Genomic DNA, 16,227 nt, shown 5'->3' on the forward strand with positions numbered 1-16,227 from the left:
GATGCCTTAAACTAATAAACAATCTGTGGTTAATTTCAGTGTATATGATAAAGCCGCATCAGGGATGTGGATCTAAAAAAGAAAGGGAAACCACACTGGAACAAAAGCACTGCTTTGATGCTGGGTGTTGCCAGTTTGTAAAACCGAGCAGAGAACTTGCATATGCCAGGGTTTGAGCTGCCGTGAAAATAATAATAATAATAATACATTTTATTTATATAGCGCCTTTCCCATGCTCAAGGCACTTACAGAATATAATAAAGAACGGCAGAATGTACAGTATATAGCATTGTACAAACCAGATAATAAATAAAGAAGATTAAGACAGTAAATTCTGAAAAAAAAAAAACCAGACAACATAATTGATGGTCTCGCACACACACACACAGGTTACATGAGCATCTTGACAGAGAAGTAAACTGAGAGAAGGGTAATAAAGTCAAGTAGAGCTAAAAGCCTTAATGAACAGATGAGTTTTGAGTTGTTTTTTAAAAGAATTCATGGAGTCAGCTGACCTGATTAATTTCGGTAGGTCATTCCAGAGTCTGGGTGCTATACAGCTGAAGACCCTGTCACCCATGGAGTGTAGAGATTGCCATGTATAGCATGGCAAGATTGCCAGAATCAGAGGACCTTAGTGGGCGGGCAGGCACATAGTGATGGAGAAGGTCACTGATGTAGTTTGGCGCGAGGTTATTTAAAGCTTTGTAGGTTATTAGTAGGATTTTATATTCAATTCTGTAGGACACAGGGAGCCAGTGAAGACGGAGCAGGATGGGTGTGATGTGCTCGCTGCTGCTGGTTCGAGTAAGGAGTGAGTGGTTTTACCCCAAGTTTTAGGTTTTATACATCGCGATTTCAGCATGGAAACGGGAGACGCAACATTTTTGTGCGTACGCACCGTTTATACATGAGGCCCCTGGTCACCGCTCTACACTGTAACAATTGACCATTTGTACTTTTTACTACTATATTTATGTTTTATACTCCTTGTTGTTTTTAATAATTTGTAACAATTCTTACTGATGTGTTTGAGCTACCGGACACCTGAATTTCAATGAGGGGATCTATCTATCTATCTATCTATCTATCTATCTATCTATCTATCTATCTATCTATCTATCTATCTATCTATCTATCTATCTATCTATCTATCTATCTATCTATGGTCTAGTAGTCTAGGTGCATGGCCAAAGTTAGAGCAAGTAATTTAAGTCCAGACATTTGAGGTTTACAGTTTCCTAAGGTGTGTAATTGGAAGCTGAGGCTCATTGGTGTGGTGTTGCTGTTTCTCAATTGTTCATTTGTGTCACAGGTTACAGCGATGGGGCCTCAACACTTACCTTTATGGTCCAAAGGATGACCTGAAGCACCGGATGCTCTGGAGGGAGATGTACTTGGAAGAGGAAGCAGGTATATTGGATCTGTGTGACACCTTTGCTCTTAATCCCTAGAGACCATGAGTTAGGTAAATGCACTTTTCTAGGCCTTCTTGTAAATTATGCATAAGAAGCTCCAGTCTGTGATTTATGGGGTGCTGTGAAGCTTATCTCTTCATGCATGAAAATCCTGAGGAGAGTAAACAGATAAAAGGTTTTTTTTTTTGGGAGTTTTTCCTTGTCTTCTTAGAGAGTCAAGGCTGGGGGGCTGTCAAGAGGCAGGGCCTGTTAAAGCCCATTGTTGCACTTCCTGTGTGATTTTGGGCTATACAAAAATAAACTGTATTGTATTATATAAACACAAGAGAGCCCATGTGAGCAACAAGGTCCTGCTGTTGCCCTCACCCTCCGTAGGCTGGCCTTTCTTTTTTAGAGAAAAGTCACATTCATTTTTTTTTTCTGTTTTCATCATAATGCTTCTGTAAACATGCTGACTTGTCTTCACACAAATTCCAAGCCGCACAGTACAGAAGCTTTATTCAACAGCTTTCAATCAAGCCTTCCTTGCTAATTAGAGCTTCCCCCCTTTGCCATACAGCCTGACAGCCATTCTGGAGTTCCGACACATACGCACAAATGAGACTATTACAGCTTCACATTATTAAATGTGTCGGCAGGAAGGCTCACCTGAGATGACTTCTTATCTGCCATCATCCTTTCAATTTTTCTGTCCCTAAGAAACCTTGTCTGGTTTCGATGTGATGTGAGCCCAGTGCTGACCTGCAGGAAATAATTAGCAGTCCAGCTCAAGTCTCAGGCTAAAAATGACATGGAACCAGAGAGGGGGCAGGGTGGGCAGCTGCGAAGGCGATTTGTTAAGAGGAGGAAAGGAAGATGTGTCTGTTGCCCTCCAGTGGATATATCATGTATTGCACTTACAGCACAAACACTGTATTTTTTTGATTTCTGGGCCAAACCCTATCCAAGTGTCCATTTTCTCTGGTCTGCTGTGACCACAGTGGTCACTCTTGTGGCATCCCTCTACCCCCAGAATAATACAAAGGAAACCACAAATTTACAAAAATATATTTATTAAATCAATTTGGAGAAGGGAGAACTGAAAAGTGCAACATTTACAAAACCCAGTAATAACAGCCACTGCTCTGTGCCTAACTTTATGGTTTGTCAATTTTGTCTGCCTATTGGGGTTAAATTTTCCACTTGCCCAGCTCCAAATACCACTTCAAACATTTCCCATCTCTGTGATCTCTCTCTTGCTAGTCCAGCCTCTCCAGCTCCCAATAATCAAGCAACTTTCTTGATCACTAAATTCAACGATTATTGGGCATCTAACTGCGAGGAAGCTTTAAACCCTGATTCTAAAGTCATATAGGCCCATAATTAGCTCTTCAGTGAGAGGTGTCCATAATTCTGTGTTAGTGACATCAGACTGCAACTCTTTTTAGCAGATCCTAGTATTCCAGCACACCCTGAGCCGAGTATACTTTATAGGTCCTAGTCTCCAAAGAAGTGTCTCACAAGTTCCAATATAAAACACGGTCTTGGACCATGGTGGCCAGGGGGTTATTGCCACCTCTGCCATTCTCTTCCACACCTTATTTTCTTTGTAAGGAGAAAGTCATGAATGTCTGGCATGGTAGTCTTACCTCTGGTGTCCCAAGGGAAAACTGCATATCTTGATTGAATTCATAAAGTTTCAATTATCATGGTTACAGAGAGTGGAGATGTGCTACATGTTGGTCAGACATGCAAATGAGAATTTTTCTGTACTCTGTACACATGATAATACTGCTACTATGACTACTTGTGCCCAGGCTATATTTCATTCTTTTTGTTGGTAGGGCACACAGCACACATAATTGGTGAACTTACCATCAAGTTGTTTCCATCTTCCATGCTATTGGAGTTTTCTTTTTGCTGTTAGGGCCATGCTGGTCCCTGTCCTTATCTTTTTGAGTACCCACAACCCATCACACTGATTATTTCTTTTTAGAGAAGCAAAGATCTGAATCTTACCTCCAACAGACTTAGAGAAGATGTCAGTAGCTGCAAGGCACAGCAAGCTAGAGTTGCCAACCAAGATCAACCCATGATGCTGCCACCACTTTGCTTCACCATAGGGATGACATTAGGCAGACAATAAGCAGGTCTTCTCCAGATTTAGTGCTTTGAGTTCTGACTAAAGATTTCAATTTTTGTCTCGATCAGACCAGAGAATCCTTTTCTTCATGCCTCCCGCGTCCTTTAAATGTTATTTGGCAAACTATGAGCAGACATTTTACTCAAGAGTGCCTTCCATCCAGCCACTCTGCTATAAATGCCTGATTGGTGGAGTTCTGCTGAGATAGGCATCCTTACAGTAGCAGACTACTCCTCTGTTAAAGTGACCATTAAGTTCTTGGTCACCTCCTTGGCCAAGGCCCTTTTTGCCTGGTTACTCAGTTTGGGCAACTCTAGAAAGGGTCCTGGTGGTTCCAAACTTCTTCCATATCACAATTACAATTTCACTGTGCTCCTGGGAACACTGTAAAGCTTTAAAAATGGTTTTATCCTTATGTACTGACCTGTGTCACACCAGAATTTTATTTTGGGAGTCTATAGAGAGTTCCATGAACTTCATAGCTTGTTTTCGTCATGACATGCAGTGTGAATTGTGGGCCCTTCTATACACAGGTGTGTGCCTTAATAAATGATGTCCAGTCAACTTAATTTGCCATATGTGGCCTGCAAGAAAGAGATTTCAGATTTTGATTGTTAATTAATCTGCAGACTTTTCTGAAAACATGTTTTCACTTTGTCATTATGAGTTATGTTGATTAACTGGGCAAAAACTGCAAATTCATCCATTTAAAAGTAAACATACAATACAATAAAGTGCAAAGAAAGTAAACAGGTCTGAACTTTAGGAATCCACTGTGTGTCCAGTAAGAAAGGAGCCTCACCCAGCAAATGTGAATTAGTCATTTGATAATAATAATAATAATAAATTTTATTTATATTGCACTTTATATTTTAGCAATCCCAAAGTGCTGATGTCAGGATGAGACTGTAAAGTGGGATTGGAGGACCACCCAAATTGTTGCAACACTTTTGTAGATGTTTTAGATAAATAATGGCGTCAAAGCTGCCAAACCATATCACATTTATGGAATGTGTTTGGGAATCTCACTCCCATGGCACTGAATTTACCTTCAACTGCTTGGCTGGGAGTCTGCCTCCCACTGCTATTTTTGATTGTAGTATGTTCATGTCGCCTCACAGTTCACCCACCAGTTCTGTGGAGTTGTATCTTTGCGCTTCTTTCGAATCAAATAGAGAGGTGTTGCAAGTTTTATTTGGTATTGTGGTTCCATCCACTGGTGGATTGCACTTGCCTAGTCTGTGTCCACCATTGTTGTCCATTACTGTACAGTGGAGATCATACAAGTATTCAATTCTTTTCTTTTTTTCTTGCAGTTCACCTCAAGGCCCTTATACAAGCTGCTCATGCCTGTGGCCTGCAGTTCATCTATGCCCTTTCACCTGGCCAGGACATCATCTTCTCCAACTCCTATGATGTGGTGCTGCTGAAACGCAAGCTGAGGCAGGTAGTGTGAAAGGGTGCCTTACATGTCAGCTACTAACCAAATTCATTCCCATGCCAGGGTGTGCCTCTAGCATAGAAAAGCTTACAGGAGTCTTACATCGGAGTGCATCAGCCATTTGTTTTTCATTGCAATAGCAATTATTACACGTGTGATGAATCCACTCCTTTTGTATCATACACAACCAGTATTGGGTCTGGCACCTTTACATCTGTAAGTGCATTTATTGGATTTAAACTAGATGCATGTTTCTGATTTGGGCATATGGGTCAAATCAAACCTCATAGTAAATTCAGCTATTTAAGTTTGCTGTTTTATTTGCCTCCTGACATGCCGAAAATTCATCTGGAGAGATTATTGGGCAGGTAGAGTACCTCAAACCTAGGCGGATGGTGGAAGGTTAAATGTTAACAGTGCTGGATGAGTAGACAATCAACTAATTTTTAGAAAGAGATTTGGCTTATCCTATGTGCACACCTACCCTTCCTCAAGAAAAAAGTGTGTGGAGGACAATCTCCAAATATGATGATGGGTTCATGACCAAGAATTACCTGTAGTAAAGCCCATTACAGCAAGTTGCCCACATCTGGTGGACCAATACACTTATGTGTAAGATCAGCTGCTTGGTGGGAGCTAAAAGGATGTTAGACAGTAATATATGGCTTGTGACATCTGATACTGTACAAATATGGCAGCATCCTCACAATAGTCCATCATTGAAATACAAAAGCAATTGTATAAAAAGAAGGAAATTGTAAAGTCAGCATTGAGAGGTGTGTAGTTATTGATTGTTGAGCTACATAAATAAGTTTAAAGCTCAGTAGACTGTTGCATATCAGAATATCAGAAAAACCACTAGTGAAGCTTGCGAGGGTTTTGCTATACAGTGGAACCTCGGTTCACGACCATAATTCGTTCCAAATCTCTGGCCGTAAACCGATTTGGTCGTGAACCGAAGCAATTTCCCCCATAGGATTGTATGTAAATACAATTAATCCGTTCCAGACCATACAAACTGTATATAAATATATATATTTTTTAAGTTTTTAAGCACAAATATAGTTAACTAAACCATACAATGCACAGCGTAATAGTAAACTAAATGTTAAAACATTGAATAACACTGAGAAAACCTTGAACAACAGAGAGAACTAACACTGCAATAGTTCGCGCTATAGCGCTACCAACCGCCGGCTAAAAACACTTTTTTTAATGAGTTTTAAGCACAGGGAAAAAAATGAACATTTGAAAAAATCCGTAATTTAATAAACCACCAAGAAAAGTAACATTGCAACAATGCACGCTACGAACCGATCGCTGTAAACAGAAGTGAAAACAAAATCAAGCCCAGTGCATTCTTTAACTGCCTTCACTACCTTATGAGTCCAGCCCCCTCTCTCTCTCTCTCGTGCTGCCTCTGTGTGTGTGTGTGTGTGTGTGTGTGTCACGCTCTCTCGCTCTCTCTCTTGCTCGCTGCACAGGAAATGCACAGGGAGAGACTGAACATGTACAAACTGAAAGGGAAACTGGCTTGTTCGTATACCGAGTGTGTGGTCGTGAACCAAGGCAAACGTTTGGCAAACTTTTTGGTCGTTAACCGATTTGTATGTGTACCGAGACGTTTGTGAACCGAGGTTCCACGAGTTTTATTTTTTAAACTCAAAATAAAAGATATTAGAAAGAATATAGTACCCCCCCCCCCCCCCCATAGTTAATCCAATTGAATCCCAGCATTCCCTTTTAAATGAGTTAAATTCTTTCACTGGAATAGATCTACCCAAACTACATAGAAAAATCTTTCTACTGAAACCCTCCACCTGCACCCTTAACCCTATACCAACAAGCTTTTTCAAAGAAGGCTCAGGTGTGTTACTTGCTAGTGTACTTGGCATGGCAAACTCATCCGACATTTGTCGACATCCTGTAGTAGAGGGCAATAATCAGCTGACAACGTCAACAAAACTCATCGCTATGTTATCGGTAGACTGTTTTTGTTAGGAGGAATTTAAGACTTGTTGACTTCATGTCTGACTCCTGTGTGTACGTGAGTACCGAAGAGCAGACAACTGCAAAAATGGTGTTGACATCTGGTGAGAGAGCAAAGAAAATGCGCAAAGCAAAATACTCAGTGGGTGACAGTTTGCATATTATAGCTGCGTTGCTCCGATTTTGATGCAAGTGATCAGGACATTGAACTGGAGATCGAGGAACCGACATCAGCTGATCGAACCCTAGCCGATCGTTCCCCTGCTGATTGGCCCTGAGCTGAGCATGTTCGTGCAGCTGATGCACCTCTGGCAAGGTTTGCCTGGGAAGAATACCCAGACATTGATCCATGAGAGGCAGGCTGACTACTGGACTTCACAAGATGAAGTGGCTTGCTGGTGGACTCAATGGATTACCAGCGGCTTGACAGCTACTTCTGGCTGTTCTTTCCTGAGGCTGCCTTTCAGCTAATGTCTGACAAGACACACAGTTACACCTAGAAATTGTTTTGATTCCCATTAGCTTGCATTACATCCTTGCTTTTTAAAGTGGAAGCCCACAAGAAAATATAAGATAATGGGCTATGTGGGATTGCAAATAGAGATGGGACTGGACTGGTGCTGTAACTTTAGGGAGCACTGTTCCAAATGTGCTCTGTCTCCTGGTGGCTTTGGGTGGATTATGTCACATGACACATGTGTGCTTCTGCAAAGTTTTATGCAGATGTTGTTGCACACAACACCTGATTGTGCTGTGTGCAGCAACAGGTAACTGAAAAAGAGGCACCAGTGCAATACATAGCAGTGCGATATGGCAATGCATGCAATTCTATGCTTTGAACATTACCATATTCTGCAGGACCATACCATGTAACAGATGTGTAATATGTATGTGACATCACATAGTATAGGTTCATACGACATACAACACAGTGACATTTGTCATATCTAAATACTAGGGGCTTAGCCCCCTGCTCGCTTTGCTCGCCAAATTTTCCTACTTCCATTATCTCTAACCTGCTCTGCATTTGTATCGCGCCAACGATTTTGAATTCTTTACGACGTTGTACTTTGTCTTTTTCCAGCCCAGGGCATGATTACATTTCTTGGCACAAAGTCTAGTGTCACTTAAGAGCTGAGAGCACAGGAAGTGTGTTTGCCAAAAGCATTCCAACAACTGAGAGGTTAGATGACCGTGGTTTTGTTTGAAAATGGTTGTAAGTAGGGCGTGACTTGCAAAAGTCATCATCTCACGGGATTTACTTCCTAAAGTTGTAAGTATGACGTGACTTGACCATCTCACGGGACATGAAAGTGTCTCTGTGTCCCTCTTCAAAAGATCTCGTCTCGTCGCAGGAAAAAAAGTCTTGTCTTGTTCAAAGCCTTTTTTTTATAATAGGGAGATGTTTTCTTGATTGATATGTTAAACCATTGCTTTGTGTGCTTTTTAGAAAACTGAGTTTTTTGGAAATATATTCAGCCCTGGGACAAAAGGAAAAAAACAAAATCAGCCCTAAAAGAGTTACAACATTCTATTGTTGCCAACTTTCAGTCAAATTGTACTGATCAGGCTGTACTAATCACAGCTATTCTCTGCTGTATTTTCTGGTTCTTCTGTGGTGGTGATTTGTGCCACCACCACCTGATCAAGGTGCCATGCAGCCCCCAGCATTGATGGAATGAAGGGGGGTGTCTCATCTGTCCACAAGACCAACTTCATCAAATACTGTCCTGTGAAGCATGAAAACAAAGAGCACTGGTTTAGGAACATTTGTTAGGTAGGTCTTTTGGCATTGGAACCCCTGCAGATTTTTTTTTCCTCTGGCCTAACTGGACCTTACCTTCTTAGTTACTTATTCTTTAATATTATTGCCTAATCTTTTTTGTTTTCTTTTCAAGTAACGTTTTCTTTTTTGCCTTGTAAAGTACGTGGAGCTACATTGTTTGTATGAAAAGGTGCTATTTAAATAAATGTTGTTTTTGTTGTTGTTGTATTGTATAGACAGAGCTACATAACTAGTTTTGGCTCCCTGGGTACTTACTCAAGTTTACTTACTCAAGACCTGTGTTAGAAGGTAGACTTTATGTTAACTGTAAATCTCTGACTTTATTAATTCATTTTGTTTGGTAACATCAACAGCAAAACAGGCTTTCAGGATTCTGTTGGTACTCATGGACTTGACAGTTCCATTCATCTTCTTCCATCCTGTGCTGCACATTGTCTAAAATTGTCAGGATTATATTTCAATAGGAGGAGAACATGTTGAGACATTTGGCTCACCAATGGCACATTTTACATTTTAACCAGTACCTTCACAATTACCCCTGGATTATCACTGGTCTTTGGAGAAAAGTGGGGCATTTTTGGCCTACAGTAAAAACGCCATTCTAGTTAAATGATTTGAAAACATTTCAAAAGTAAAAGACTTAAAAGTCTTATGGCATTAAAGAAGAATTAAAATAAATTCTGGGGTCACTCAAACATTGATGTTAAGCAATAGAACAGCCTTTCACTCGAGTCTACAGTGCTTCGTAGTATCAGTAATTTGAGATGCAGAGTCTTCATCTTCCTACATTTTTCCCAATTTTATATGGGGTCGCTATTTTTGACTAGACTTCTCCACACTCTGTAATCTTCATACCCACTCCCATTTAATCCTTTCTCCCTCAGAGATTTACTTATACAATCCATCCATCTCTGCTTTGGTTTCCCCTTTCTCCTTCTTCTCTCAATATCCAGTCTCATGACCCTCTTGCCTACACAGTTGTCGTCTCTTTTTATAACATGGACATACCACTGAAGTCAGTTCTCTTGGATCTTCTTCGAGATTTTCACAACTTTTGCTGTTTTCTTTATCCTCTCATTTTTACTCTTATCCATTTTGGTCACTCTACACATCCATCTCAACATCCTCATCTTAGCTACTTCTAGATTTCTCACTTGGGAACCCTTAAGGGGCCATGTTTCAGTTCCATAGATCATAGCTGGTCTGACTACCATCTTTTATCACATAACACATTAGACAGCTGTTTCCAGTTGTTCCAGCCTGTCTGGACTCTCTGGTGTACCTCACTACCTAATCCACCATCTGCTGTCACATAGAAACCAAGGTATTTAAATTACTTTACCCTTTTTAATCTCTCTGACAACAACTGAGTGCCTCTTTCTCGAAGTTCTCCTTTAAGCAGCGTATAATCCTTCTTCATTCTACTAATTTTAAATAGATAGATAGATAGATAGATAGATAGATAGATAGATAGATAGATAGATAGATAGATAGATAGATAGATAGATAGATAGATAGATAGATAGATAGATAGATAGATAGATAGATAGATAGATAGATAGATAGATAGATAGATAGATAGATAGATAGATAGATAGATAGATAGATAGATACTTTATTAATCCCAATGGGAAATTCACATTCTCCAGCAGCAGCATACTGATACAATAAATAATATTAAATTAAAGATTGATAATAATGCAGGTGAAAAACAGACAATAACTTTGTATAATGTTAAATGTTAACGTTTACCTCCCCGGGTGGAATTGAACAGTCGCATAGTTTGGGGGAGGAACGATCTCCTCAATCTGTCAGTGGAGCAGGACAGTGACAGCAGTCTGTCGCTGAAGCTGCTCTTCTGTCTGGAGATGATACTATTTAGTGGATGCAGTGGATTCTCAATAATTGATAGGAGCCTGCTGAGCGCCCTTCGCTCTGCCACAGATGTTAAACTGTCCAGCTCCATGGCAACAATAGAGCCTGCCTTCCTCACCAGTTTGTCCAGGCGTGAGGCGTCTTTCTTCTTAATGCTGCCTCCCCAGCACACCACCGCGTAGAAGAGGGTGCTCGCCACAACCGTCTGATAGAACATCTGCAGCATCTTATTGCAGATGTTGAAGGACGCCAGCCTTCTAAGGAAGTATAGTCGGCTCTGTCCTTTCTTACACAGAGCATCAGTATTGGCAGTCCAGTCTAATTTTCATCCTAATTAATTAATTAATCTATTTAATTAATCTATTAATCTATTTAATTATTAATCTAATTAATATCCATCCATACTAGCATTTTTGCATTGTTTACAAAAGTATCTCTTCTCACACTAAAATGACTGGAAACGCATATGACATAGACATTGGAACGTACTGAGCATGCACGCATCGGCAGAAAAATACTTGAATGTCAGAAATGTAGCATTCTGTAAATGGTTTGCCTTGTGCACACATATGCAGCACTCAAACTATATAAAACACATTTTAGATACATACAGGTAAGCAACACAGTAGGGTCCATGGAAAGCATCTCCTCTGTGTCTGCTATGTTGGAGTGAGGTTTTCTTTAATAACAGGGTAACCAATCAGGGAATGAGATGCTGCAATGAGCCAGATCCAATCAGTGGACAAAAGGTGAAAATGGAAACCAATGTCTGCATTTTTAAATGAAAAAGTAGTGTGGATATAGTCTTAGATTTGAATCCATGTGACATTAATAATGTCCATGGTAAATATACCTTGTATATAAGTCTAAACATTTTCTGCAAATGTAAGCAGGTTTAAAGTCAGATGGATGAATGGATAGAATGATTTGTAGTTCTTTTATAAGTGTGTATTTTTACTTTCTCGTATACAAAGTATAGGGAAAATATTGCAATCGTTCAAAAATTTGATTTCAAGATTTTGATGAATCTCGATGTTTTACACCTCCCTGAATCCGAAAATACCATTTTTAGAATTATGTCTGTGTGTCTGTCTGTGTGTGTGTGTGAGTGTATATATGTAAACACGATAACTTGAGTACGCTTTCACTTAGGTCAACCAAATTTTGCATACAAATATTAGGTACAAAACATAGATTTCTATCATTTTTTGAGCTATTTCCGCTAACCGGAAGTGGTACTTTTTATTCATGCACCTGCAGAGTCTGCTTTATTCAACTTTACTTTTATAATATATATTATATTATTAATTTGATTTGATTTGTTGTTGATGGTTCTTTAATGTACATAATATAAAAATATAATTATTGTCTTGCAGTTCACTCCTCAAATATCCATCCTCATATCTGAGTATACGAGAAAGTCTAGGGGAGACCACTCCCGATTTTTTATTACATAAACATTAAGCCATTTTCTGATTCCACTTATATGTGTGTTTTTTTCAAGAATACTGTTTTGTATAAATATGAATTTTCTGGGGTGATGCTTTTGATGTAATCTAGCCCTAATTGTGTGACATAACCTCCTCACGGACAAGCCACTCATCACAGGCATTGATTCCCCATCTCATGTTGCACTTTACAGGTGGCAGGCCTCGGGTGTAAGGCCTTTGCCATATTATTTGATGACATTGACCATACCCTCTGCCAGGTGGACAAGGATGTCTTCTCGTCATTTGCTCATGCACAGGTCTCAGTGGCCAATGAGATTTTCCAGTACCTGGAGGAGCCTTGCACGTTTCTCTTTTGTCCAACAGGTATGGGAGACTTTTACCTTCTGATAGCCTGTTAGGTATGATGAGAATCATTCAAAAACAGCTTACGCGTGGGTGTTTGATATGAATTTCTTAATTCTTTACTTGTTGGAAATGTGAAGCGTGCTGTTAAGATTCTACAAGTGACACAAACATATAATCCTTGTCACATATTCTATTTGTACTTAATGAATGCAGTTTTACACTAACTTGAGTCAGGCTTTTGGTTTTTAAGTAATTTTATTTCATGGTCTGTCTCCTGCCCCCATGATAAGTTTATTGGTTGAACTGCTGTTTGATAGATTCTTCAACACTGTTTTACAATGGATTCCCACTTCTTCTGGAATGCTTTATAATTGAAAGGCTCCACTTTCACAAGTACTCATTGTCCTGGAAAGGACTGATGACATACTTATTGTTCTAAACCTTCTATGTTCTTCCTTGTAGAGTACTGTAACTCCCTGTGCTATCCCTGTCTGGCCAAGTCGGCATACCTCAAGACCATTGGGGAGGAACTTCTGCCAGGGATTGGTGTCATATGGACTGGTGAGTTTATGTTTGTGTCTAACAAAAAACGATGGCACTAATGAAAGTGAAACACATTCCTTGAGTGAAGCTTAGAACCAGTCGCCACAACTGATGTATCTGGACTGTCACTCAATAAGAAGGCGCCAGCAACACATCTGTTCAAATCAAAGCTTGCTAATTCCCATATGACTGCTCAGTATGCTGAAACTCTTTTCCTGCCATTGTTGATTTTAAACCCTTAAATGTTGTCTCCTTTACACAATGATTTTGTTGTGTACAATTGGTCAGCCCAAAGTACCTGACTTTTAATCTTAGAGCAGGGGTTTCAAATGCAAAGCCCACTTATCAGTGTTCAAAATGCTTTGCATACTGCACCTGGTGAACATTAAGTTTTCTGAAAGACCACCCTTAACTTGTGTTTCATATATGGATTCTATCCATATTAAATTGTATCTCCAGTTACAATGATATTAATCTGCAGAACACAGCACTCCACAGCTACAAACCTGTAGTTAAAATAAAAATGGTCTGCTCATAATGACACAAGAAAAAATGGAGAAGAAGATTACATGCCTCAGTGCTGAAAATAACTTTTAATTTTTAGCATAATGCCAAAGATGTGACTGTTTCATGGAGGAGATGGTAGCTCAACTTCAGACACATTGCTATTGCCACTACTGTTACTTTTTAAAGTTGCACAATTTCCAGGGTTGGCCCCCTTACTTCAGCCATCTCCCCACACGATTCTTTTAATGTTGCTGTTGATTTTGTGGCTGTTGTTATATGTGGCTAGAAAATGCATTTGTATTTCCACCCAAATTAAATTAGTTCACTCTCCGTTCTATTTCTGACCAACTCAGAATGTGGCTTGTGTGAACCATCACTATCACATTTACGCCTGCCTTTTAATGTGGTCAAGTACCATCATGTTGACATAAATGTCAGGTGTAAGCAAATATTCTTTGCTTTAGCTACAAATTCTTGCCTGTGTTCTGACTGCTGCTGTCACTCAGCTTTATGCACTGACATCATGTCTTCGCTCCATGCTAATTTTGGCCCTATAGCTGCTGGTAACTTTCCTAACCCACTGCAAGGACCAAGACAAGAGAAACTGATAAGATGAGAAGACTGTTTGAAGAGAGACGTGAGGCAGAACATATGATTGTGATGAGCAGATGTGCCCGTGTGTCTTCTTTGTAAAGAAAATGTGGCGGGAAAGATGTTTGTTGATATGTTCCTGACCACGATGGGTATTTAAAGGGTTATTTTTGGCCCTCAATAAACTCGAGTTTAACACCACTGCCTTAGAGTGTTTATCTGACTTTTTTAATGGTGTTGACCTACATAATACTTTCTGGCCTTTTGTTCCATAGGAACAAAGGTGATCTCCAAAGAGCTGACAGAGGAGTCTATCAAGGAAGTGCAAGAGGTGCTGCAACGACGACCACTGATCTGGGACAACCTTCACGCCAATGACTATGACTCGAAGATTGTCTTCCTCGGCCCCTTCAAAGGTCGCCCCATTGGACTTGGGCCACACCTTCAGGGTCTATTGCTGAATCCCAACTGCGAGTTTGAGGCCAACTTCATTCCTATACACACCCTGGGCTCATGGTTTAGATCAATTCACCGGATGAGGAAACACTCAGCCAGGTCAGGTGAGGAATCCAAACTCATACAGAAAGGAAACTAAATTTTCTAATGATGTGAACTTTGAGGCCTGAGAAGGTAGTGTGCATTTCCAAGCATCCGCTTTCTGAACACTCTTAGCTAGTATGGAATTTAAGTTCCATAGTGGTGGATTTCCACTGGTGGATTTAAGTTGAATAGTGAAAAACTGGGCGGCACGGTGGCGCAGTGGTAGCGCTGCTGCCTCGCAGTTAGGAGACCCGGGTTCGCTTCTTGGGTCCTCCCTGCGTGGAGTTTGCATGTTCTCCCCGTGTTTGCGTGGGTTTCCTCCGGGCGCTCCGGTTTCCTCCCACAGTCCAAAGACATGCAGGTTAGGTGGATTGGCAATTCTAAATTGTCCCTAGTGTGTGCTTGGTGTTTGTGTGTGTCCTGCGGTGGGTTGGCACCCTGCCCAGGATTGGTTCCTGCCTTGTGCCCTGTGTTGGCTGGGATTGGCTCCAGCAGACCCCCGTGACCCTGTGTTCGGATTCAGCGGGTTGGAAAATGGATGGATGGATAGTGAAAAACTGCTTATGGGAACACTTGCTTATGCCTGAACAAATGCTTATGAGAATGATTACATCTGAATGTACTAAAGTGGAATGGCAAATCTCCATGAGCTAACAAGCCAAGTATATTTATTTTGTTATATGGAGTCTTTTATTTAGTCTTTATCTCTGTGTACAGCTCACAGATTTAACAAATTTGAAATTATGTATTTATTCCCAAGCAGCGTAGAGCATAAAGCTAAGAAGCATGCGGAAATGAATACAGTGAATATATAGATAATAATAAACACACACCAGAAATTCTAATTTGGACAACCATGGAATAAAAAAATACAGATTTTAAGGCTGATGTAGATGTGTGTGTTTATAACCATATTACTACATTTATTATCGTACTACATTTTGGGGTATAAGAATATGTGCCATTTCTTCCATCTCCACAGTCCAGCAAGCTTCACATATTTTTTGATATTTATTTATCTTTGCCAGTTTTTACACATGGTCAATCTGTGTATAAGGAAGTATTTTCTGCTTAAATATTTTATTTAATTCAATAAGGTGCTACTTAAGCATTCTAGTATATATTCATAAGGCATTTACGAGAATCAGTTACAAGTATACATAGGAACATGAAAGTGAACAAGTTATTTATTCTTTGAATCAAGTGCTATCATCAGACTGCTGGATGATATTTCATTCGGGGTTGACTGCTATCCACTTGCAAAGCTGCCACTGTGCATCGAGCATGATTGCCAGAGTGGCGGAGGTGCAGGGTTTCATCATGTCCACAGGTTGGAAAATATTGGCCTAGATTATCTGGAAATATTAATACATAAGTGCTGTGCACCCCTTCAATATTATAGCTTTTTTTTCATGTGCGGTAAGATGTGTTGTTATAGCTTGTTTAGGGAAAAGCAGGAAGTAAAGATGCTATGGTCAAAATTTTGTATTTAAGAAAGCAATGCTGTATATTGTTGAGAAGATTAGGCTGACATTGAAGAGGGTGAGGCTTAGACAATGCAAAGGGGACAATAGAGACAAAAAGGAGGGAGTCAAATTTGTGGTCTGATTGGTCGGTTG

The 16,227-nt window shown here is 40.0% G+C and overlaps 1 protein-coding gene across 2 annotated transcripts in view; it reads left to right on the forward strand.

The window, feature by feature from the left end:
• Positions 1-16,227, forward strand: part of si:dkey-183c6.8 (protein O-GlcNAcase) — a 57,595-nt gene that overhangs the window by 7,126 nt on the left and 34,242 nt on the right. For both annotated transcript variants that reach the window (XM_028802853.2, XM_051928231.1), the window contains exons 2-6: positions 1,316-1,413; positions 4,857-4,987; positions 12,274-12,445; positions 12,890-12,988; positions 14,344-14,628. In XM_028802853.2, coding sequence (XP_028658686.2) covers positions 1,316-1,413; positions 4,857-4,987; positions 12,274-12,445; positions 12,890-12,988; positions 14,344-14,628 — 785 coding nt within the window. The remainder of the gene's footprint in view (positions 1-1,315; positions 1,414-4,856; positions 4,988-12,273; positions 12,446-12,889; positions 12,989-14,343; positions 14,629-16,227) is intronic.

The sequence above is a fragment of the Erpetoichthys calabaricus genome, chromosome 5 (assembly GCF_900747795.2).
Source record: "Erpetoichthys calabaricus chromosome 5, fErpCal1.3, whole genome shotgun sequence".
NCBI classification, from domain to species: domain Eukaryota; kingdom Metazoa; phylum Chordata; class Cladistia; order Polypteriformes; family Polypteridae; genus Erpetoichthys; species Erpetoichthys calabaricus.